Genomic DNA, 24,139 nt, shown 5'->3' with positions numbered 1-24,139 from the left:
AGAACCATTTAATAGCAATTTAATCTGCTAAGCATTGTCCTCTCTGGTTAGGACAGCTCCCTCTTCCTTTCACAGTCTCAAACCATGCACAAGGACTGAAACAAAAGAATAGAAAACTACTCTAGCCATGTTCATATTCCCTCTGGAAATGAGCTGGCGTAGGGCCTTCCACACACTGCATATGCACTGTAGCCTCCTAGCTGGTAAGTCAAGGGGACAAGGGTGCCAGCACTGCCATTTATTTAATCACATTTTTATTTTATTTTCATTCTTTTTTTTTCTTTTTTTTTTTTTTTTTGAACCAATGTATGAGCAGATCTGAAATTAATTTACTAATAATTTCAGGATGACTTAAATACTTTTTAGTTTCCACACCAAAACACCAATAAGTAATAATTGCCTATTACACATTATATGTGAGAGTACAAGTCGTCATTATCATTATGAACTGTCCTTCGTCTCTTCCTAGTACCTCCAAATTACAAAAATTTTGTCAAAAATGTATCTCAAAGAAGGCATCCAGATTCCTTTAATTAATATGTCAGTGTTATAAATTCTTAGTAAATTGTTATTCAGTAGGGTGTCTGGATGATTAAAACCTTCTGGGCTTCGGAAGGCATTTTCTCTGCAGGAATTTGTCAAATCCTGTTCAGTTCACTATTGGGAGCACTTAAAAGACAAATAATATTACATAAAATCTGGCCACTGTAGATGCATTTCTGCCATTTTAATGAGCCTCTCTCCCTTTCAGACAACAAAATCATCACCTTCCAGAAGGTAAGGAAACAATTAAATGCCTATTACACCTATTCATTTAATAGCCACCTTTTCCTGAAGTATTTTCCCTAAAATATACTGGTAGTTAGCACAGGTGGTATAATTTCGTTTATATCTTGATAAAGCTACACAACTTTTCAAGGCAAGACAGACAGAGAGAGATTCCTGCCATTTAAATACTATCAGATACTGAGGAAATTGGAAGAGATCTCCAGGACAGAAATAGCATCATGAAGCCAAAATAAGCCAACCACATTATCACCTACCTTACGTTTGTTTGTTGGGCAAACGTACAAGTAGCTCAAAATAGTCTTCAGACCAACTTTATCATTCAGTTTCTCGTATGTTGTCCCGTAATCTGTTGACCTACAATTCAAAAGAGATTTTTATAAGTACAAACACTTAATCACAAAACCACAAGTCACTTGGCAGCTTTTCAATATAAGTCATGCTTTAAATAGCAGAATGGCTCTCTAGAGCTTTTTCAATGATTCATGTAGTATATAATGATACTTAATTATATACACATAGCATCATGTGAGTGTTTATAATTTGCATTTAAATTAGATTAGGAAAAATTAAACCAGCATCTTCCCCAAGCATTTTAAAATAAACATGTGCAATAAGAAATGCTAAATTTTGCATATAGAAGATTATAATGACTGTCAGAAATGCCAAATAGCAGACAGCAAGAGACTAAGGTTATCAATTCATCTTATATTCCAAGCTTAGACTAATTTTGTTAAGACGTTTTTACTGTATTCCAAAGTAGCTGCTCCACCTAATTGTTCAGTGAAATTACAATTCTGTTTTCCGCAAAAATCATCAATGTCCTTTTGAAAACTTAACTACATGAACATTACACCTACAATTTATATGTTGTTTGTCTTGTTGTGGGAGGTTTTTTCACACTGACTAGCAGAGAGCATGAACACATGCTTTATTCTTCCTTTAAAAGCCACCGTTCAGTAGAGAAAATACAATATTTCTGGTATGAGGATTTCCCATAAAGACAGTGACTACATGGCTTGGGGAGGAACAAAAGACATGAACAAGTAAGACTGTGCAGAGTTCCTATAACATGTACTCTTAACATGTGACTGGAACCTGGAACAATCATCAGCAGAGGTTTTGTTGGTTATGCAGCTCATGCTTGTCTGAATTCTGTCCCTGCATCCTGGGGATTTAGATAATCAGTCCAAACCAGTATAGTTGGTACTCTGTACTGGTTTGAACTGTATCCATAAATTGCAGAAAAAAGACATGTATCTGGGTAGCAGAGACTTTTAAAAGCACAACATTCCTGTATCTCATCTGTAACATGTACAAATGGCTCCATATGGAACTTCACTTGCAAGCAGTTACATCCTTTGTGCTAAGCACTCCAAAACCACACATTCTAAAGTAAATTCTTGGCACCCATTATTTGCAAGTTCTTTTCTATCTGGCCAACAATGGCTAAATTTACAAAGGTACTTAAGACACTTAATGGGGTTTTTTTGTGGGTTTTTGGGTTCGTTTGAATATGGAGGGTGTTAAGTTTCTGCATCAGGTTCCACATCTACATTCATACCACAGCTTCTGGGATTTCAGATTTTGCAATCACTACATGAATAAAACAAGAAAGCAGCAGCTTGGGGTTTTATCCATTAAAGATGAATTGCACTAAAATGCAGATTTGCATTAAAATTGAGTCTTTCTATTCAGCAACTTTACAGAAGCCTTTGCACATATCTGCCTGCTCATATAACAGCTGACATATGATTTGCATCCATAGATTTCTCCTTTCCCCCCAATAAACACATGCACATGTGTGTGCATATATGACCTTTGGTGTTTGGAGCATTAACGTCAAATTCTCACCTGCTGATTGATCTTTCCCTTTATAAGGTCATCTCTCTCAGAGCAGATATAAACTGAGCTTTTCCTCAGTGGACTGAGCAGTAGGATACTGTTATGATCGTTGCTGTTACCAAATATTTCAGAGGTGCTCCAGCACTGAGGCAAAGGGATCCACAGCAGGATGCTGAACACAGCCTTGCCAAGGACTGCTGCTTCACTTTGTTGTCCTGTCCCACCTCACCACCCAGTCTTCTCAGAAATTAGTATTTCTGTTACTGCCTGCCTAAAACCCCAAACCTACCCTTTCTGCGAAGTTTGAGCTGATAAAGACATGTAAAGACTGTAAGGACTAAATCTGACCTGCAGAGTTAGGAAAAATACATTAATGAAATAATACAGCTCTTTTTTATACCAGTGACAGTGAATTCAAAATGGGATCTTTTGAAAGGGGATGGGAGCAAAGAAAATCTGAGACATAAAACTTGCTTTGAAGTTGTTCAAGAAAAGCAGCCAGTACCCCTGCCAAAGCCCAGGCAAACTGATGTCAACAGCAAACTGATGTCAACAGCAAATGGTAATCTTAGTCAGAATTGCCAGCCACTTCTTTCTTCAAATCTCTAGGCAATTATTTTGCATTCATAGCTTTATTTACAGGTAACACTATATACAGATGAAGCATGTGCTTTTGTCAACATCTATAAAAGAAACTGAAAGATTGGAAAGCTTAGAAAAACATTATTTTTTGCAGAAGAACAAATTCACAAGCAATCAAAGGAGCTACTATTAGATCTTACTCTCATTATGAAGTTCCAAACTGACAAATAGTCAGTCCTTCTACCTCCCTAGTTCCCAGTTGTTTCTCTTGCACCCCTTTACAGTTACCCTTTATTTTAACAGGGAGGTAAATGCTACATATACAACAGCAGATAGGAACCCAGTAGTGCTTTAACACAAAGAAATGGTAATAGATACACACACAGAGCAGTGGAACAGAAAAAATTGTATCAAATGAAACACTGCATATTTGTGAAGCCTCTGTCGGGATCTAACCCAGGAGTATCAGCAACCTGCATTCATCTTACTCCTATTATACAGATATGTATACAAGCAGGCATTGATTAGCAGCCTAGATAATGAGCTTTTTGTTTGTCTTATTAAATGGGTGTATAAAGCAGTATGAGAATCCTAACCTATGCAAACATATCAGCTGTTTGACAATCCAGGAAGCCAGTCTAACCGGGAAGGGCTGCAAAAGACATATGGACCTCAGCAGGGTGTAGGCACTAATGACAGTGTAGGATCAACAAATTCAATCCCAGTCATCTGAAGGGGAATGGATAGGTACCAAACAACATCTCCCACATTTGTTGTGGAAGGCAATGCTTCTGTGAAGTTCTGCAAAGAGAACTCAGTTTTAGTCCATCTCTGTAATGTGAGTGGAGCAAGCAAATGCTTGTATAAATCATGGGAAAGGATTAAACCCAGGACCTGTGGAGCTGGAAACACAAAAATTAAACTGTATCTTTGATCCACCTGCTGAATAGCCACAGCTACTGAAATAGATATATGTAAATGGTGAACAGTAAGCCCTATTTTATTGTCTTTAGTGTGGACATGTGTGATGCAATGGTTTCCCAAATTGTGTGGGGGAGTATGTTCAGATCTGTGTTAAGAGATTGCAGATGTTACTGAAATGCAGATGACAGTAGAAGAATAATATTCAGAAAAAAATGTATTTAGCTCAGTTCTGAACTTCACACCTGTCCCACCATATTAGTTGTAATTGCTTCCATTAAATCCCAGATTTTATCAGCAGCTGTTTAAAATCCAACTCCCTACTTTTTCAGTAAAGCAGAATGATTTCTGCAAACACCCAAGCAGATAAACATTTTCATTATTACTAGCTCATTTCACAGTATAAAAAAATACCCCAATTCTAGGATTGAAACTCTGACTTTCCCAGTAATAAACTAAAACAAAACTAGAAACAGGTAGGGTAATTTATATTTTGCAGACTATTCGCAAGAAAGCTGACATTTAAATAACTTTATTATTATTCATTGACAGGGCTTTTCCCTCTCCTCCCGTCAGGGTAAATGACATTTCTATTACAGTATTATAATAAACTCCTACACATTTTAAATAAAGTCACTGAATTTCATTAGTCCACCTACTGTCATGAATATATCTCAATCCATTTCTACCAATATTTCACAATTACAATAGGCATTCTGAATCAACCAGTAACATGAACCCTATGCTTCTCAAGAAGCGCAGACTGCCATTCAGAGAACTGTCAGTTTGAATATATAGATTAAATAAATTCCCTAGCAAGTTGCTGTTTACTCTCCTTTGTTACAAATTTAAGGTTGCCTGTACTTATTTTACATAAGCTGCTGAAGATTTGAAGAATCAAACAACTGATCATGTGTTCAAGGTGGGTTTTTTTGCATCAAGATCTTTCTGGAACACTCCATGAGAAAAAAAGAAAGATATTACTTGCAGATCTTAAGCTGTCTCATGCCTCCTGCCTATTAGAGTACAGCTTTCTTCCTGTTAACAGACTAAGTTTCTTGTTATAACGCACATCATTAAGAAGCAATCACTTTAATTGGCACCACTTACTTTTTTTTTTTTCCTTTTCCCACCCATTACGTCTGGTTTTCACATATTAACTCTACTGCTTCTCTCACCTCCACTATGAGAACACTGTCTGTGTTTCATGTCCTTACCCTCTTTCCTCCGCAGTTTAGTTTGTTGTTCTAACCATGGTCCAAGTGGCAGCTGGCCCTGGGAGGCAGGACCAGAAACACCTGTAATGTGGTTAGGGAGCAGGAGTAGTATGAACAGATGAGCTCCAGCCTGTTTCTCCTGCACAGGAATTCACCTCTGGCAGAAGTCAAGTATTTTAAGTAAGGAACAGCAATGACTATTAAATCAATTTTTTCTAACCTCCCACATAACTAAGTTTGCCACCTAGTTTGGCTCCGAAGGTACAGAAGATGTGTTGTAGGGTGAGATGTGAGGTTTGCTGAAACCATAGTGGTTGGGTTGTACTGAAACCTGTGTATGCGCTTAGTGCAGCCCCAGATCATAATGGGAGTGTGGATGGCTAAGAAATGGTGACCTCTGCCTACAGCTTGTGTAAGAGGTTTAGTCATGTGGCTACAGATTTTGGAAGGCCCTTTACTAAATATGTGCAAAGGGATGGATGGTCCTTATTTTGTATGTGATAGAGACAGAGGGACAGGTATTCTCTGCTTATGTATATTGGTAACCTGAGTTACTAAATCTCAACTGAAACAGCAGAGAAGGCAAGTTAGCCGAGTTTATTTTTCTTCAACCATTATTTGAAGGAGAAACAAGCAACTTACCTGTGCCAGCTACAGATAACATCTTGTGGCCCTTCCACTCCCGTATTTCCTTTGTTTCATATTTGGGTAATATTTTGAATAATTATCCAACGCAATATGTAAACTTGTGATTGGATGATAAAATATGAGTTACTTCTCCTGCTTGTCACATCTTTAAATTATTTATAACAATAATCAGCTGAACTGTATTAAGCTGAAAATTACAAGGAATTTGATTGTGTATACTTCTGTTCATGTAGATTGCTCCAAATAAAAGTTGATTAAAAAAGAAAAGAAGAAAATTGAATTACTTTAACTGATTATGCAGAGCAATGTCAATTTCATGGTTTCCTATTGTTTCCTTGTAATTTTTTGCTCCCTCTCTAAGTCTTTTTCATGGCTTTTGCAGGTGGGAAGCTTTATTTTGTGATGAGAAAATTCTTTCCATAAGGGAAAAAATACACATTTCATTAAATTCATAACTTTAAATTCAAAATTTATAGTTAAATCCACAGTCACAACTCAAACTGGAATTAAAATATTTTCAAAAATGGAGTTTTAGGTCTGTTTTAAAATGCCTATTTAAACTGTATTTAATTTCATCCTGTTGACACTGATATCAACGCTCTTTCCAATCCTTATTTACACACACAAAACTTCAGAAAACTTAAGCTGTCATGATAGAGTGGGAAGATGTTGGAGCCTGAGGGGACATTTGGCTCTGTCACAGACTTCCTTCAAATGTAGGATTAGTTATCTAGTCTTTCCCTCTGCTTCCTCCACCTAGAAGGTGGGAACAATATTGTTTGCCAGCCTGCTGAGGGCCTCATGAAGAAAAAGGAATCATAAGCGTGTTCACTAAGGGAGTGAAACATGTGGGTCCCTCAAGTTTCGAACTGTTTTATTTTTCTGTACTCTTGAGATGTCTATAAAAGTTGATTTCAACCTCACTGGATAAATTTGAAGTGTTTTAATGTTGTGACATATGCTGTGCTGTTACAGCCATTTAAAGAAATGCTAACCAACTGTTTGGCTTGTCACTGCTGTCAGACCTTTTAACACTGCCCTCTTGAACCAAACTCTTATGAAGGAAAAAAAAAGCCTCTCTGAACTAGCTTCATTTTAGCCTAAGCCCTGCTTAAAGTAAATAACCTATAGTTAAACATCAGCCAAATTCATTAATAAAGGGAGGAAGAGGAGTCCAGGGAAGGCTTAAAGATGCAGTAGAGTTGGTCCCAAACTGCAAAAAGGCCTTTGGCAGAGGCAGTGTCAGGGACATGAATCAGTTCGGTATTGAAAGGCCTGGGCTGCTCAGTGGGCTACAGGAGTTTTAAATAAAAATCCTGTGTCCTGTTTTCTAAAGAACAAATATAAAACTGTGTGTTGGGGAGGGGGACTGATAGCCATTCAGAGTGTGACCTCAGGAGAGAAACCAATGAGGGCAAGGTCTGCCTCTGCTACATGGAAATTCTGTCCAAGGCCACAGGATTCACTGTGTTTACATCTTGCAATTGTTCTTCAATGTGGAGTTCTAAAACTATTCAAAATGTATCAGTCTCTATGAGCTAGGCAAACAGATCCCATTAGAAATAGACAAAGCCTTGGAGAAATATTTGTACAATGAGTTAGAAAGACAGACAGTGCTGAAAAGTATCCAGGTGCGGCAAGGTAATTTGCAAAGCAAAAGTAACTTTCTAAGAAAATAAGGAATGGAATTAAAAAAAAAAAAATCACTCTGAGAAACTGAGATCAGGATCATTATTACTTTCTGATAAAAATACCAGGGTTACACATGAAGGAGTTAAATCAAAACAGGCATCAGACCAAAAGTGATATCTGTCAATGCCTAGTGAAAGGCTTAATAGGAAGAACTTGTGAACATAAATGGTTAGCTGTTGAAGAAGACTTTGACATTACTAGCTGTTGTGAAACATGGTGGTATGGTAAAAATCAATGGGAAACTTTAGTACCTGGCTATGAAACCAAAGTAAAGAGTTTCAATTTAAGTGATGAGGGAATAGCACCTCAACCTAGAAGCATCCCCAGAAAAAAAAAAAAAGCAAAAGTCAACAGCTCTACAGCAGTTTACAAACAGGTGTAAAACATTGCACATGAGAATACAAATACTACTCAGAATTACCAGCTCCAGTATTTTTCACATTCAGACATGAAAGATCATTTTTAATGTCTTAATTATTCCTTTATTTAAAAACTTGTTCAATTGAAAGCCCTTTGTTAGTGCAGACTGCGGCTCCACAGCTCTGCCTTCTGCAGTCTGAAAGGCTTCTTTCAAAAAGTCTGCTCGTGTAGAGATTAATACAGTAGCAACTGGCAAATCTTGTGCTCAACTCGGCTAACTTGCCTTCTCTGCTGTTTCAGTTGAGATTTAGTAACTCAGGTTACCAACATACATAAGCAGAGAATACCTGTCCCTCTGTCTCTATCACATACAAAATAAGGACCATCCATCCCTTTGCACATATTTAGTAAAGGGCCTTCCAAAATCTGTAGCCACATGACTAAACCTCTTACACAAGCTGTAGGCAGAGGTCACCATTTCTTAGCCATCCACACTCCCATTATGATCTGGGGCTGCACTAAGCGCATACACAGGTTTCAGTACAACCCAACCACTATGGTTTCAGCAAACCTCACATCTCACCCTACAACACATCTTACCTTTCAAAAGGCTCAGGAGAAGGAAAAACCTTTGCAATTTAGAAGGTTTTGGGAAAACAAGTAGGAGCTCAATCTGTCTGAAGCTTTGAATTTCTCTGTCAAGGTTAACTAGAATTTGGCAATAGTTTCAGAAGTCATGGGATGATGATGGTGGGAATATTCCAACAGGAGAGAAGACAGGTTGTATGGGATAAAAGGAAGTCATGCAACTAGGGTGAGGTTATTTCTTACTCTATCAGGTGAAAGGCAAAGGGAATGGTCAATTATGATGAACATGCAAGTGTTCCCAGCTGAACAAGACAAAAGAGCAAATCCACTCATACCATAACGTATAACGTCAGAAAGTAGCAAGACTTACAACTCTTTAATGCAAAGACAAGGAAAAGAAGAATTCTTCTAATGATCAGGGTAGCACATGAGTGCCAACCATGGTCCTGATTTTTGGCTGGGATAGAGTTCATTTTTTCTTAGTAGCTGATAGTGTTCTGTTTTGGATTCAGTATGAGAATAGTGTTGATAACACACTGATGTTTTGGTTGTTGCTAAGTGGTGCTAACCCTGTGTTAAGGACTTTTTAGTGCTCTATCAGTGAGGAAGTGTACAAAAAGCTGGGAGGAAGCATAGCCAGGACAGCTGGCCCAAACTAGCCAGAGGGATATTCCATACCACAGATTATCATGCCCATTTTATATGAACTGGGGGAATTACCCACAGGAGGGGCCAAACACAGTTCAGGGAAGGGCTTGGTATCTGTTAGCAAATGGCGAGCAATTGTATTGTGCATCACATGCTTTTCTTGGGTTCTCTCTCTCTCTCTCTCTCCTTGAATTATTATATTTTATTTGTTTCAATTATTTATTTCAATTATTAAACCCATGAGTTTTACTTTTTTTCCTGATTTTCCTCCCCATCTCAACAGGGAGGGGAAAAAGCGAGCGGTTCTGTGGTGCTTAGCTGCCAGCTGGCGTTAAACCACAACACTACACTGGTAAGACTGAAAGTCAACATAAACTTCAAAGTCTCTCCAATTGCCCAAGCAGAGCACGAAGCTCTAAGTCCTGTAAGTGCTTTTGAGTCCTCTAAGTGCTTTTTTATCACCTGAAATCTTGGAAGAATTGTGCTGAATGGGCTTAAGTACTCTTGTCCTGAAATCAAAGTGATCCACCTGAATTGATCTACACTGTCCTTGATATGATGCAAAACTTGTCTCTCTGTGAACTGCTAAAGACTAGCTCATATCTATTGTGCTAAAGCACAGTATCCTTTGCAGAAACCAATCACACCTATATAAGCCATGGTGAAGAACCCATGTTGCTCAGTCAGCTTCTTCTTGGAGACATTTAGTAAATTCACTAGAAAATAAAACCTAGGGAGGAGATAGTCTGCGGCATAGATAATAAATAGTAAAGAATCAAAAATAAAAGGAGGGAAAGCTAAAACACCAGTGTGGAGGTATCTATTTCAGCTCTGGTGACTTGTATCCCTTTGCATAATTTCTCTTCAAATCCTCCGAGTTTACCAAACTATCCATGGGAGAGCATAATTCAGACCAAACTTTCACGTGTGAAAATTCAGAGGCATTTTGTGCTTGCAAGATGTCATTACAGGATTTTTTAAATACCACTTTTTGACGCCACTGCCCTTTTTAGCGGAAGTCACATTCTGCTGTATTGTGGAGATGGGCTTTTTTACCTTCAGGCTTCAGAAACATTATTGCATGAAGGTTGGATACCCAAAGAAAAGAGCAACATCAAATACGTTAGCAGAAAAAAGATCAAATTTGGATTAGATGGGAAAGATGCACTTTTCCCCCTCCTCTCTTTTACTACTTCTCTGATTTTAGATGTCTGTCCCATCTTGTCTGACAAATAATCCCCCTTTTACTGCACAGTGTAATGGCTTCTCATGTCAGCAGGTTAAGAACAGAGGATTCTGGCAGTTGATTAAATCCATATTCAGATTCCCCACTCCTCCGCCTGCTGATCAAAGATGAGATCCCAATCACACTCTCATGTAAATCTGAAGTATTTGCTATGGAGATGCACCACCATAGACATGGAACTGGACAGCTTCAACGATCAATTTGCCCTTGCTTGCAAGCAGCTGTTTCCAGGAAATCAGAAGGATCTTTGCTGTCAGAATGCAAGACATGAAGATTTTTCTTTCAAGTGTACAATTCCCAAGTTTTTGTGTGAAAAATAACGCACAGAGATTTGACTGGACTCTGTTCTGAAAGCATTTCCAAGGCACTGTTTTGCGGGAAGGGACCGTAAATGCAGGGCTTTGCTGTAGATGACCCCATTTCAGGGGCCATAGCTACATTCTGGAACCCCTCTCTGCTGTGCTAAAAGACTATTTGCAGGATTAGCTCTGGAAAAGGAGATGAGATGTCTGGGGCAGAGGACTGCATTAGTGGCAAAATAGCTGTGGACTTATCACTTATTTTTCTCGGCTAACAGATTCCCAGAAAGACTGGTGATTGCCACTGAGGACAAAGTGGCAGTTGAAGGAACTGAATCTTTCATCTCCATTGCTTGAGCAGCAGAGAGGGTGATTCTCCAACACTTTGACCCTCAGATCTCCCTTTCAGCTTCTTATCTCCCTATGGCCTCAAAGACTCATCTCCAGTCCCTCACCGATAGAAGCAGCAAGAGTCAAGAAGAGTTGTAGGGAGACTTGTGATCATAACTACTTTAGCCATTCTAATCCAATGCAAGGTGAAATCCAGCAGTGAGAAACAAAGGAATAGTCATCAAAACAAGACCTCCACTTGACCCTCTCAGTGAAAGACTCAAGAGGCTGGCACTACTGGTGCTCTGGCTGAAATAGCAGTGAAATTTCTCCTGTTCTCTCTACGAGTCATTTTGTGCTGCAGCATCTGGATGCACATGGGAAGAACCAGTAACTCCAGTAGGACTATTAAATTTTTGGAGCTGATTAATATATACCAAAAGCTGACAGGTTACTGATGCTTGCGCCTCTGACAGTATGCACACTCCCAGCATTTTCTCTGTTCCTAAGTCCACAGTACTGTTTTTCAATAATTTTCCGTTTGCCATCACAACATTCTTTTTAGTGAAAGACTTTGAAGAAAGGAAGGCAAGTTTACTGGCAACAGGATTTGTCCTTGCTACCTTAGGGAAATTTTGGGGAATCAGTGGAATAAGTGGAAAAGTACCAGTCCGGAAGATCTCCTTGTCCACCTGACTTGTTTGTCAAAACAAACAAGCAGGCTAAGATGCAAATTTCTACCCTTCCTTCATCAGGTTGGTGAATACCTTGTACCCCTGTAACTCAGAACGCAGCCATTCCCACAAGCCCAGCCTCACTCAAGGTTTATGGTTATCAGTAAAATAAATCTCAGCCTAGCTGTGATGGATATTAAAATTGTTCTTCCATACATTTAAATTAATAGCTACCTTTTAAATTGGAGAATTGGGAATGACTAATGATTCTTCTTGACATATGTTTACAGAGGCATATTGACATCACCACACCCTTAATGCCAAATTGTTGCTCATAAATGTGATTCCTCAAGTGTTGATGCTTCCCATTTTCACCCCAGTCTGGTGTAAATCACACAAATAGCTAGGACTGTAGCCCAGTAATCATCACACTATTAACTTTCTAATTGATGGTAATGGCCAGAATAAATTTCAGGCACCCCAAGGGGTGGTTAATGGATTTTGTAGCTTGAGGGCAGAGCAACAGGAAGCTTTTCCATTAATCAGCAAGATGAGACAACCGTACATGCCCTACACTCCCCTCCCCATCATAGCACTGAGGTCATTGCAGCTTTATTTAAAAAAAACCCAAAAACTCTCACAGCAGGCTGAGCTCAGGTAGAGGGATTGATGCACTTGCTCAGCAGAGCTACCTTAGCATCCATAGTCACATTACAGACCCAGAAAGCTGCTTTAGTCCATCTCCAATTAAGATTAAGGAGCAATCTTATTGTGTCATAAACATGTTGCAGGTCTTCTGCAGGGTACATACTAACTGCCAGAGAAAAGATTTTCTAGCTGGCACCATCCAAGAATTTGCAACACAATATGCAACCTTCATTCTATCCTGCCAGTGCAAATCAAAAGCTAGAAAGCTTAAAAGATCCAGACAGCCCAAGACATTATTTTCAAAATCACTGTCCAAGCCCCTTAGTTGTTATAATGGAGTAACTCCCGAGGACCAGTAGTATTTTAAAACCAGCTAAAAATGTGCCTCATGCATTAATTCATACTAAAGTTAGTTGGAAGATGAAATTCTCATCCCTTAGGCATTACTAACAAATTTTTTTTTCCTTGTTTTAAAATATCATTATTCCCAAAGTCTGGATGGAATAAGAACACAGGGGGGAAAAAGATTAAATTAAAAAAATAATAATTCAGAGTGTTTCATTTCACTCGTACCAGCAGTACCATTATCCATTCAACTGAATATTTTATAACATAGTCTGGCTGTCACCCCACAGGAAAAAAGCTCCAATGAAACAAGGAGAAAAATCAAAATGAAACACACTTTAGGTTTCAAATAATTCCAACATTTTCTGTCAAGATTTCTTTTTTAAAATATTGCAGGAGATTTATCTGAATAATGTCGCGTTTCCCAGCAGAAAATTGTTCCACTAAAAAGGTTTTCAATTCATTCTGTGAGTCCAAGCAGAGAGCAGGCTAAGCTGTTAGCTCAACTGTTACCCTAATCTAGCTGTCAGCTCCACTGTTACCCCACCATAGTAGCTAACAAAGAACTTGTTGTTGCTGGGTGTAAAAGATGTGCTACTGGATTACCTCACCCAAAAACCAGCAATTAATGCTTTAAAGCAGGCAAATACAAGTGTTGCTTTTTTTCTTTTTAAAGCCATTTGACTGATGCAGCTCTACCATTTGTGCCAGTTTCAAATAATCTACATCACCCAGAGCCACCCAGCTTTATTTTTTTTCTCTTGGTTGTCAGAAGCATATTTATCACTATGTATCTCAAGGATCAGTAGGGTTATAAAGCTTACTATTTATAGCTGCTCTTAGGGTATCGAGCAAGTGACAGTAATTTGTTCCTCTGACATCTAACCTTAGGTCAACTCCGGTAGTAGAAGATGGATTTTTACAGGAAATGAAAGTACACAGCAGAAGATTAATACCGTTTCCCAGGCCTGCGGAGGATGCACGCTCCCAATCACTCTGCAGAAAAAATGGTCAGGAGCATGTGCTGTGTGTTAAGAATAGAGCAGGCTGTGGTCAAGGTGAGGTGTTCAAGCAGTCTATTAGCAAACTAATACACTGGCATTTGTGCATAGAGGAATTGCAGGCTGATAGTCTAGAAATGAGCTCAGCTCTTCTGGTTCTTTGATGCTGAAAGTTATCTTTATGTCAGCACCAGCTACAGATAAAATGGATTTGCTTTTATGTTACTAGTAAATGATAAAAGTAAGTTAAAGCTTAGCTGTATATTCTATATCAGAAACATCTTGCACAAGATCAAGTTACTATTTTGTCCTGCATTGCAGCAACATCTTGTATTAATTACGTTTTCTCTTTGTGAGCAAATAAAGACTGCAGATTGAAACACCTTGAAAAGACTCCTTGATACTAAAATCCTTTCTAATGGGCTATATTCATCCACTATTCAAAACTTATATTTGAGTCCCTCCTCAAAAAAAATTGACCAGAAGACTTGTTTTTCCCACAAGTCACCTGTTCTTAATTTATTTGGAATTAAATTTTTAAGGAAAGTCTTTCCAAAGATTTGGGTGTATAAAGACATTAATTATACAATCTAGTCATTAAAATAATGCTACCAACAGGAACTCAGCCAAGTAACTGAAAATTCTTTTTACCTTCATACAAAAGACCTGTCATCCTCAGCCACCACCAATGCCCTTAAAAAAAGGTGTGTCTTCTAACACACTGAAAAAGGAAATTTCAGCTTTGCTGACCAAATCTCACACTTGAGCACAAAAGCCACATAAATCCCCAAATTGACGCGTACTGCCATATCCTACCTCCAGAGTCCATCACTTCCAGGCACACTACTGCTCTATGCTAGCATAGTCATGCAACTCCCTTCTGGACAGTGCTGATACATACTGTGTGTATCCACTTACATTCCTGCACTAGGAAGTGGAGGTGGCATAAGTGGATAAGAAAAATATCAGTCTGATGTTGGCCATACAAAATCTTTGTGTTTACTTCCAGTCTGTGGGCAACGCAGCCTACTTAGCTCCAAACCCAAAGAAGAGCTTATCTGGTTATATCTATGAAGTATTATTTGAGTGCTTCCACGTGGCACTAATGTCCCAAAACAGGTGGGAAAAGCCATGCTAATTTCACCTGTGTTAAAGCCAGTTCTGGTAAAGCAAGAGTTATTAATTACAAAAGGTTCAAATTTGCATTTGGAATGACAAAGGTCACACTGTTACATAAAGATAATATCCTCAAGAAGGACCTTCATAAGTCCCTGGACATTTGTCTAGAGATGCTTGCCAAGTCCTGTCCTTCTGTGTGATGGAAAGTCTCTGATAAATGACTGTAAGTGGAAGGTCTTCAGTTTCGTTTTGATTTATTAGCACCCAATTAGAACAGACACTTTAAGTAACAGTTGTTAGGACAGCCAAACATTGGAGCTGTCATGCTGGATGGTGGGGGAGGGAAGGAGGCAAGAACAGGTGCAAGATTTTAAATGTGCTGTTCAGCTGGGGAGCAGACATTCATGTATCACAGGTATGCCCCAAACCCCACTTTCAGCACTGTCTACACACATATGCCTCCACCATCTATCAGGCTGCCAGAAATCTGATAATTTGTTGCTTAAAGGTCCAGTAACAGGTGAAATAAGACCAGACAACTGTGAACAACTCTTCTAAGTCTACACAGATCAAGTCCCTGCCACAAATGCACTGAATTCCTCCTTTCAGTAGATAAGAATTGGAGCACTCTAAATACACGAAAAAGTAGTCAGTGATTTTTCATTGCTTCAGAATAAAGTTCCCTGTTCAGTCCATCTGATTTTTGGGTGAATAAGGCACCTTAACCTTCACATCATGTATGGGGGTTTTTTCTGTCTCCATCCTCTTCCCCCTGTTTTAAAATTTATGGTTACCATTTAAGCTGATTTCAATTTCCATTAATAATATGTGCAACTGATGTACATTTAAGTGATTTTAATCATGTTGTAGTGACAGGTTTAGCTTAAAGCAGGGCTTCACTTAGAACTATCAAGTAAATTTCTCTTGAAAAGGTCAGTTTAACATTTAGCAGGAGGACCCATTCCAGACAAATTAGAATTTGCTCCACTTGCTTCAAGTGCAAACACTTTTCAAGCTGGCTTTGAGAGAGGCACGTCAATCAAAAGAGAAAAGTGTCAGGTGCCCAAGGGAGAAGGTTCACTGATGCCTCCCCACACCGCCATCCCAAAGGCTGCTCAGACAGGGGCAAAACTGAAATATTCCAGCCCCACTGTTCCAAGACTGGGGCTGGACTGAAGCCAGATTACCCCACAGATAATAGGGATGGCAGAGCCCAGGGAATTTAGGCAAGCCCCTGACAAGTCAGACTTCTCACTTCTATTTGCTGCAGCAAGAGGAATGCAGTGGGAACAGCCTTGTGTGCTACAGAGAGGTGTTATTGTGCATGCATCCCAGGAGGATTCATTACTGCTCCTGTGCCTGTCAAAGCCATTCTGGCTCTCCAGGACAGCAGCACAATAAGCAGAGGGGCAATACCTGCAATGCTGTGTCAGTGGCACTCTCAGCAGTAGTCCAATTCCATGTACTCTACAGCTGGTGACAGTTGGCATCATCACAAATAAAACACAAGAATTAATCTGCAGCATTTGAATTCTTGAACCAGTATCTCTAGAGAACACAGTGACATGAGATCTTGTGGTCCTTCCACACTGCTGATGTGACTTTCACTGTTAAGAGCCAAGGAGATTAAGACCTCCCGTTACTGTGCCACCCATACAAAGAAGGAACATGTCTTAGTAGATCACTGAAAATAAAGTTTTCCCTAAGGATGTTCTCCATCAGATGACAGTTTCTGGATAAAATCAAAACATCCTCCAGGGACCTATCCAACCTTCCTAGCCAGCTGGCTGAATGACATCATCCATTTAGTGACAAGTTTCACAGTCTTTTTCACTATCATGTTTTACTACAGTTTCAGAAACACAAAATTCCATATAAAACAGAAATTCTGTTTTTCCAGACAGCTAAGTGAGTTCATCATGGTATAAATCTTCCTTGACAACTCCCAAGTTCTCCATGAGTCCTGGAGAGGTCTCAAGGAGTATTTTCGACATCTGTGCTGTCACACTGCCTAAAACAATAATTATTAGTTCACAGGTTTATGCTTCTACCTAGAAGGAGTGGCTGGGATAAAAAAACAATACAAAAAACCCCAAACAACCAACCAAAACTCCCCAACAAAACAAAAGTAAAACCACACACACACATTGAAAGTTCAGGGATAAAACTGAAATGTAATTCAGTCATCTGCAGGGTCATTTGGAAATGCTTCAGACATATGTTTTCACATTAGAAAATGCCAACCTTCCAAAGCAGAACTTCTCAGAAAAGATACTGAATGGAATTTCCTGGCAGAACATCAAAAGGAACAGATTATTTAGTTCTGGGAAGATATCCACCTGAGATGTGAAAGGTCCAGGCTTTGGTAGAAAGAGAGGACCGCACATAGAGAAATAGCCAGCTAAAGTATTGATTCATTTGTAGCTATCTAAGCATTAAAACAACAGCTGGAGCTGTTACTACAGTAACCACCAACATACTGACATTAGTTTCAAGTAAATCTTCCTTTACAGCAATGCAAACACTGGGATGCAGTCATTCTCAAATGATAAAAAACATCAATTTAGGAGCCTCCTTTATCTGAAGAGAGCTAATTATTGCGGATGATGTTCTCCTTCAGCCCTTTGAACTCTGTTTGTGTGCAGGGCAAAGAGATATTTAATAATGCAACTACACTCATGATTATGGAGGAGAGTAATAGATTCACCACCGATTTGACTAATCAAGCTGACAAAGTGATTGGGTTCAACAAAAAGGGAAGGACTCTCCCAGCAGCAGTTCACTAAAATAAAAATTAAATTCTGCACATTTCCAGTGTAACAAAAAAGATTTACCAGTCAATAAAAGGGAAGGAAAGAGAATAGCCTGGATACAGCAATATACAGAAAATAAAATTCAGGTATAGGGTGCAGCTAAGACTGGATTGGTTCTTCTAGCTTCATTTCAGAGGATCATCAAACAAAATCTGCAAAGAAGAGAATCTGCAAAGAAAGTCCTATTACTTACAGAACCATTTAGGTCAGGTGATTGTAAACAGCAGTTGAAGATGACAGGTTTTCTTGTAGCAATGGAGACAACTGTGGCTCTGAGGGAGGATCATGACAAACTTCAGAAAGTAAGCTAGGTTTTGTATGAGAAATGTGTGGTTTCAAGAAAAAAAGCAAAGCTACTTTGGAAATGGAAAGCTGACTCATCCACACACAGCACAGCAGTGGTCCCATGAAGTTATGTGAGGTTACTGAGAGTCAAAAAACTCAGTCTGGGTGGCGGTGTGAGAATAAATTCAAATAAGTGTCTTTCTGTAGAAATGTTTTATTTATGAGAGTAAAACAGAATTGTTGGAGGGAATAAAATAAAACTCCTGTGATTTTATTTATCCTTTTACTTCATGCTAAGACTTAATGGGAAAAATCCTAAGGTTATTAATGGTTAAAAAAAAACAACCTATGTGTTTTATTGGATTTCTGAGGTGCTAATAGTTTTTATAAAGGACATTTCAACATGTTCTATAAGAGATGTGGTAGATGTGGGGCTGGTCTGTAATAGTTTGTTCTGGTTTGATTTATGGGGTGTTTGCTGTAAGAACAGACTAGTGGTATTTAAGAGAGAGACAGCTCCTGAAGAGGATGGAGGAAACAAGCCATGAGAAGAGATGGCCCAGGAATAGCTACCTCTTAAATGGCCCTTAAGGATCATTAGGGTACATTGACAGAATCAGGTAGAGGAAGGGCTTTGACCTGAGGATGAAGGAGCAACTGTGTCTGCAAAACTGTGTTACAATCCAAACTAGTTCAAACCACCAGAAAATCCCACATCCAAGTGGGACAAACAATCCCAAACCCTGTAAATGATAGCCAGCAAAGAAGGGAATAGTGTTCCAAGGCTGGCTTTATGGCTTGGTCATTGATGCAGGAGAGTAGAAGAGCGAACTTGAGGCTGAGAGAAATTGCACACTCCAAAATTCCTTGTGGCAACACTAGATCACTACACAAAAAAAAAAAAAAATCCCTAAACTCTTTTACCTTGGCATATGCCAGATATACTTTAATCACCTTAAGATTTACAGTATACTTTCTAAACCTCTCCTTTTAACTGTTTAAGCAAAAAGCTCCTCATTTTCAGGAAGCTTACCTTTGTATTCACCAATGGTTTACAGACACCAAAAGAAAAGAGGGTATGTTACAAAATTTCTTCAATCATGTTAATAAGCATGGAGGAGTATAAACTGTATTTAGGCCAAGACTCAGGAATATAACCAGACTCTGCAGGACAGATGTAGCCATCAATGCTGGGGGTTCTTATTAGCCAGGAAGTGGAAATAAGGTTAATCTTGGGATTGTGAAACTCTTATATTCCCATTTTCACATTCCAGATATTTACAGTCCTCCTCTTCGCAAAATTGCTGTGGACTGTTTCAAGTTCTGCTTTACTGAGTTTCGATTCACAAAGAAGGAGATATTTACCTAAAAGAGATATTTAAGTAAAGTCACCATTCCCAAATATGATGTTGCTCAGCTAACAAAAAAAAAAAATGGACAGCAAAGGCAAAATGCCTCTTGTCACATTGTTGTGTTTGAGCATGAAGCTCATTGACCTTAAATGTATCTTCTGAGGGCTGTGGAAAGGTGAGTAGGTAAAGGAATCATTCTGTAGGGAAATGGAGAGGGACAAATGGACAACTCCAGTGATTGCACTGTCACCCCTGAAATATGAGGACTTTTTATGCCTCCACAAATGAACGCTGTTGAGCGAGATCAGAGGCTGATCTGTCATCAACCACCGGACCTTTGCATAATGATTAACTCCCAGCTCATCTAAATAAAACCTTGAAATGAAACATCCCCTTTGGGTATTCAGAGAGGGAGAAACAGCTCAGCTAATTAGACATACTTGTCACAGCAGCTAATCAGCATACCTACCTCCATCCCAGCGATGGTACCAGCTGGGGAATTATTTCAAAATTAACCAGGGAATTAAGAAACCACACCTTTGGGACCTGATGGAATAGGAATCTTTGGCTGACAGAGCAAAAAAGATGCAGGAAATGAAGTAGCTGCTAAGAGTAAAGCCTGCTTTAGAAAATTAGGAGTGAAGACAGGCAAGTCACACAAGAAGTGATTCTTGTGGCAATTGACAGATCATCTGATTTGCAGTACTGGGGACAACTGAGTAGTAGTCTACTTCAGGGGAAGCACTAAAGAAAACATAATCAATTAATCCCAGAAAGTCAGCCTAGAGTGCAGCAAATGACAGCACTGGAGCATGAACAATATTTAAATCACATTTACCTTCTGCCTGGGGACAGGGACTAGATGTCTGTTCTCTACCTCCAGACAAACTCAGTCCTAGTCTGTTATTTCAATTAATGGAACAGGCTTTTTTTTGCTGAATGAAGACATTATTACTTGTCTACTCTATGACTCTGACAGAAAAGCAACACTAACAGTGCATCTTCCTTACTGTACCACCAGGCATTAACTCAGCTGACAGTGCTGACAAGTCCTGTCTGATTTAGAGGCTGGTAAGTTCAGCAACTTGAGTGTAACTACCTTAGTTTTGCAGGACTCTGTCAGTAGAAGAGTTATGCTGCCAGCCCTGTTCCTTCAAAGAATCTAGGCCTCTTGGCTCTGTAAATCAGGAGCAGCAAGCTTGGGCCTTATAACAGGACTACTGCCAGTTCATAATCTGAGCAGATGAGATTCATCTCCCACAGGTCTCTGCCACAGCCACACACTGGGCATAGCTGGTGACTTAAAAACCAGTACAACCACTTGCACCCACTACACAGAACCACAGAGCAAGAGAGAGGCCATGGCACCCTGCTGCAGAAAAGCAGGAGCCAGGCTTGGTCAGGAAAGTGTAACAGCTACTGTGGAATGCCTGACAGTTTTTTTCCTTTTGGTCTCCCAGAGAGGGCACAGTGATCCAAATAACACATAGCAAGGACAACAGCCTCAGCCGGCCATTGATCAAACTTACCCACCCACACCCATTTGATCTCTGACACAGCACAGCAGCTGCCGATCAGATATTAAAAAGAAAAAAAAAAAGTCCTTTAGCCTCAGTCGGATTCTTTCTTAGAATTTACCTCTGCCTTAGCATCTCCAATCCCTTGGACAATAACCCTATTCATACTACTGAGGCAACTGACTTTTATTCTCCATAGAGCCCTCTAGGTTCATTAATCTCTCTTATTAACTTTAGCCCCTATTCATACATTTCAAATCTCTCCTAGGAACCAGGTGCCAACAGCACAAACTTACTCCTCCAGGAATTAGGGCAGCAACCTGTGAGTCACTGCCTGATGTGCCAGCAACATTTCCTTCCCCACTGCACTGGGGTCACCTGTTTGCTGTATCCAGCCAAATCACGAGATACTCTGGAACAGCTGTAGTGCAAGGACTGCATTCATAGGAGTTATGTTACTGGTAGGTGCCCAAACAAACAGAAAGGAGCATACCATTTTACAAATACCAATTCACAAGAACTTTGTGTTCTTATAGATGGTAGAGAAAAGACAAAACAAAACAGAACACAAAAGTTCTGTCTTTTTGGATAGGTAAAACTGAAAATGAGCCTGACCCAAACCTTACTGAAATCTGAAAGCCTTTCCAAAGACTTAATGACAGGTGAATCTGTGTAATTATCGTATATAATTACGTAAAAGCCTGTGAGAGGCTTAGTGATTGAGAAGACAAATGTTTATGACATCTGCATTCAGTAAAGTTGTGGACTCTTGTGTGATGTTTCATAAGAAAATATAAATGTATTATTTAACTTTCAGAGCAAGACTTAAAACTTCTTGAAACTAACAAAGAAAATGTCAGAATCAGGGAGGCCAGAGAAGCAGCATTTCAGAAAGGAAAGGAAGGGACAAACCTACGTGGGAGGACAGGATGACAATGCCCAGTGGAATGCTGTAAAAGCATGTACACGATGACTACCAAGTGTAGGCCAAATACACATGTAAATTAAGGCTCTAAGGCATCTGAGATGTTGCTGATTCACTCAGCATCCTCTACCTCTTCCCAGATGAATTTGAGCTCCTTAGGTGCCAAAAGACATCAGTTCCTAGGCAAAATAAAACAGGTGCCAAAAGGAATGGAATTATCCAGCCAGACTGAGACCACATATCTTGTGTATTTTCCCTATGTGCCAGATTAAGCTAGGGCCTTTTTGTGTTTTCCAAATTTAGAGAAAACCCACCATCAAGAACAGATCCTTAAAGTTACTAACACAGGTGTCAATGCTCAATCTTCAAGAGAGAGGGGGAATTTCTGCATAAGGGCAGACAGACACTGACTGCTGGTGTCATCCCATGCAAGACAATACCTCCAGCCCCTGAGGGCAATGCTGGCAATAACTGCATGATTCCCCCTGTCTGCAACTTTCCTCTCCATCAGTGAAAAGCTATTTTGCAGCCAGTAGAGGCTGACCCATCCCATCAGATGGTTAACTTCTAGACCTTACAGAAGGCAATGCTGCCTTTCATATTTCGTTCTTAGAATAGAGAAGACGCAGCTTGCTAAAATTTTATGTCCCTCTCCTTTTTTCCTTTATGACCAAGATTTCTACGGGTACTTTTGCAGCAGCTCTTACTCACAGGAAGTCAGATCTATCAAACAGGGAAGGAGAAGGCAGATTCAATTTTCTACATCACGTTCAACCAGAAGAAGGCGGGGCAGTCATCACTAAGTTCTTTCAGAAAATTAAATTAGCAAGCGAATGAATTTCCCATTGTAGGTTTAGGCCCACAAATTAAATAGGAATAACTGATATTTTGAATCACATGTCCCAAGCAAATGGTTCTTCAGAGTCAGGGTCATTGCCATTCTTCTGAAGAGAAAAATTTCTGAGGGGGCAGGACAATCCAGCCAGCCTTCAAGCAATACAGAGCTGAAGATCATCCAAAACCACCACTACTTTATTCTTCTATGCTTCCATTCTCTAATAAGCACCACGATGAAAATTTACACAGCACAAGTTTACTGAAGAGCCAGAATTTTTCCTAACTACTTAATGGACCTTTCCAAAGTTATCCCTATTATTTTCTCCATTCATTAAAAGGATAAGGCAATGCTTATATACCAATCAGTAGAACTCATGGACACTGTTCTCCAACTGCCATAAAGGCTAAAGTCTACACACAAGTGAAATTTTATGTCATTTATTCTTTTTTTACTTCCACAGGGTACTCTATTGAACATGCTGAGCAACCAGTTCATTTTAGAAGATAAAATACAGCTGAGTGAGTTTGCCTTCATCACACAGTAGGACTTCACATATATAAAGAGGTGTAGGAAAAAGAAACTGGATGGCTAAAGGGACAGAAAAAGCTCTAACTCCTCAAGTACCAATTAAGCTCTCTGCAGCTGACACAGGCCAACCTGGTACTTTCCAGCTGTCCACCATTCTGGATGCTAAAAGTTTGTATTAGTTTAAATGATGGTTACATTCTGAGAACGGAAAATAACCCACACAAAACCACAGCCACCAAGGGCTACTAAATACCTCTACTAAACACTTGCTGTTTTATAAAGTTGTTGAGCCATAAGTCAGTACTGGCTGAAAGGCTACGTTAGAAAACTAACAGACATGTCTTGGCCTTGTTCTTATACCCTGTTGTTTTTATTTGCTGCAGGTTCCCATTGAAGATACTCAGTCAAGTGGATCTTTGGTTTAATCCAAAATAACCCTCTGTGCAACTGAAATGGACCTTCCTTATTCAATGATAAATGACTTGATGAGTTTACTTATAATAAGAAAGGCTAGAGTTCTAGTTATTATAACAAGTAAATAGCCTCGAACCTTCTGTCAGTTAAATGAGACACAGTTGGATTTTGGATTTGGTTTGGGGGTAAGTTGCAACATGTAGCTCCTCTACATAATAATTCTAGATCTTTCATTTTCTTCAATACCAAACTAAACCCCACATTTTTTCCCTTTTTTGTAGGGCACTAACGAGCATTCCTGGAGTTATTGCACATCAGACAAACACACACACAAACAAGGCTATTATATCTCTATACATGTTCTTTTCATGCCAATTCAACAGAAATTCTGCAAATTAACAAGCCCTGTTTACTTTGTGAGGTTTATTCCATCTTCTTTCTAAACCAATTGACTCAGCATGTTTCTTCTGAAACAAAAAATAGCAACTAAATATAAAAGAAGCCAACTGCCAAACTCA

At 39.3% G+C, this 24,139-nt stretch overlaps 1 protein-coding gene across 3 annotated transcripts in view; it reads right to left on the bottom strand.

Moving 5' to 3' along the window:
• The window catches only part of SORCS1 (sortilin related VPS10 domain containing receptor 1), a 268,559-nt gene that overhangs the window by 146,544 nt on the left and 97,876 nt on the right, over positions 1-24,139 (bottom strand). For all 3 annotated transcript variants that reach the window (XM_027735281.2, XM_039381133.1, XM_027735283.2), the window contains exon 3: positions 1,044-1,143. In XM_027735281.2, coding sequence (XP_027591082.1) covers positions 1,044-1,143 — 100 coding nt within the window. The remainder of the gene's footprint in view (positions 1-1,043; positions 1,144-24,139) is intronic.

The sequence above is a fragment of the Pipra filicauda genome, unplaced genomic scaffold (assembly GCF_003945595.2).
Source record: "Pipra filicauda isolate LSUMZ 115617 unplaced genomic scaffold, ASM394559v2 scaffold213_size2393758_pilon, whole genome shotgun sequence".
In the NCBI taxonomy this organism is placed as follows: Eukaryota; Metazoa; Chordata; class Aves; order Passeriformes; family Pipridae; genus Pipra; species Pipra filicauda.
The sequence above is the reverse complement of the archived record's forward strand: the minus strand, read 5'-3'. Positions and strand labels throughout refer to the sequence as shown.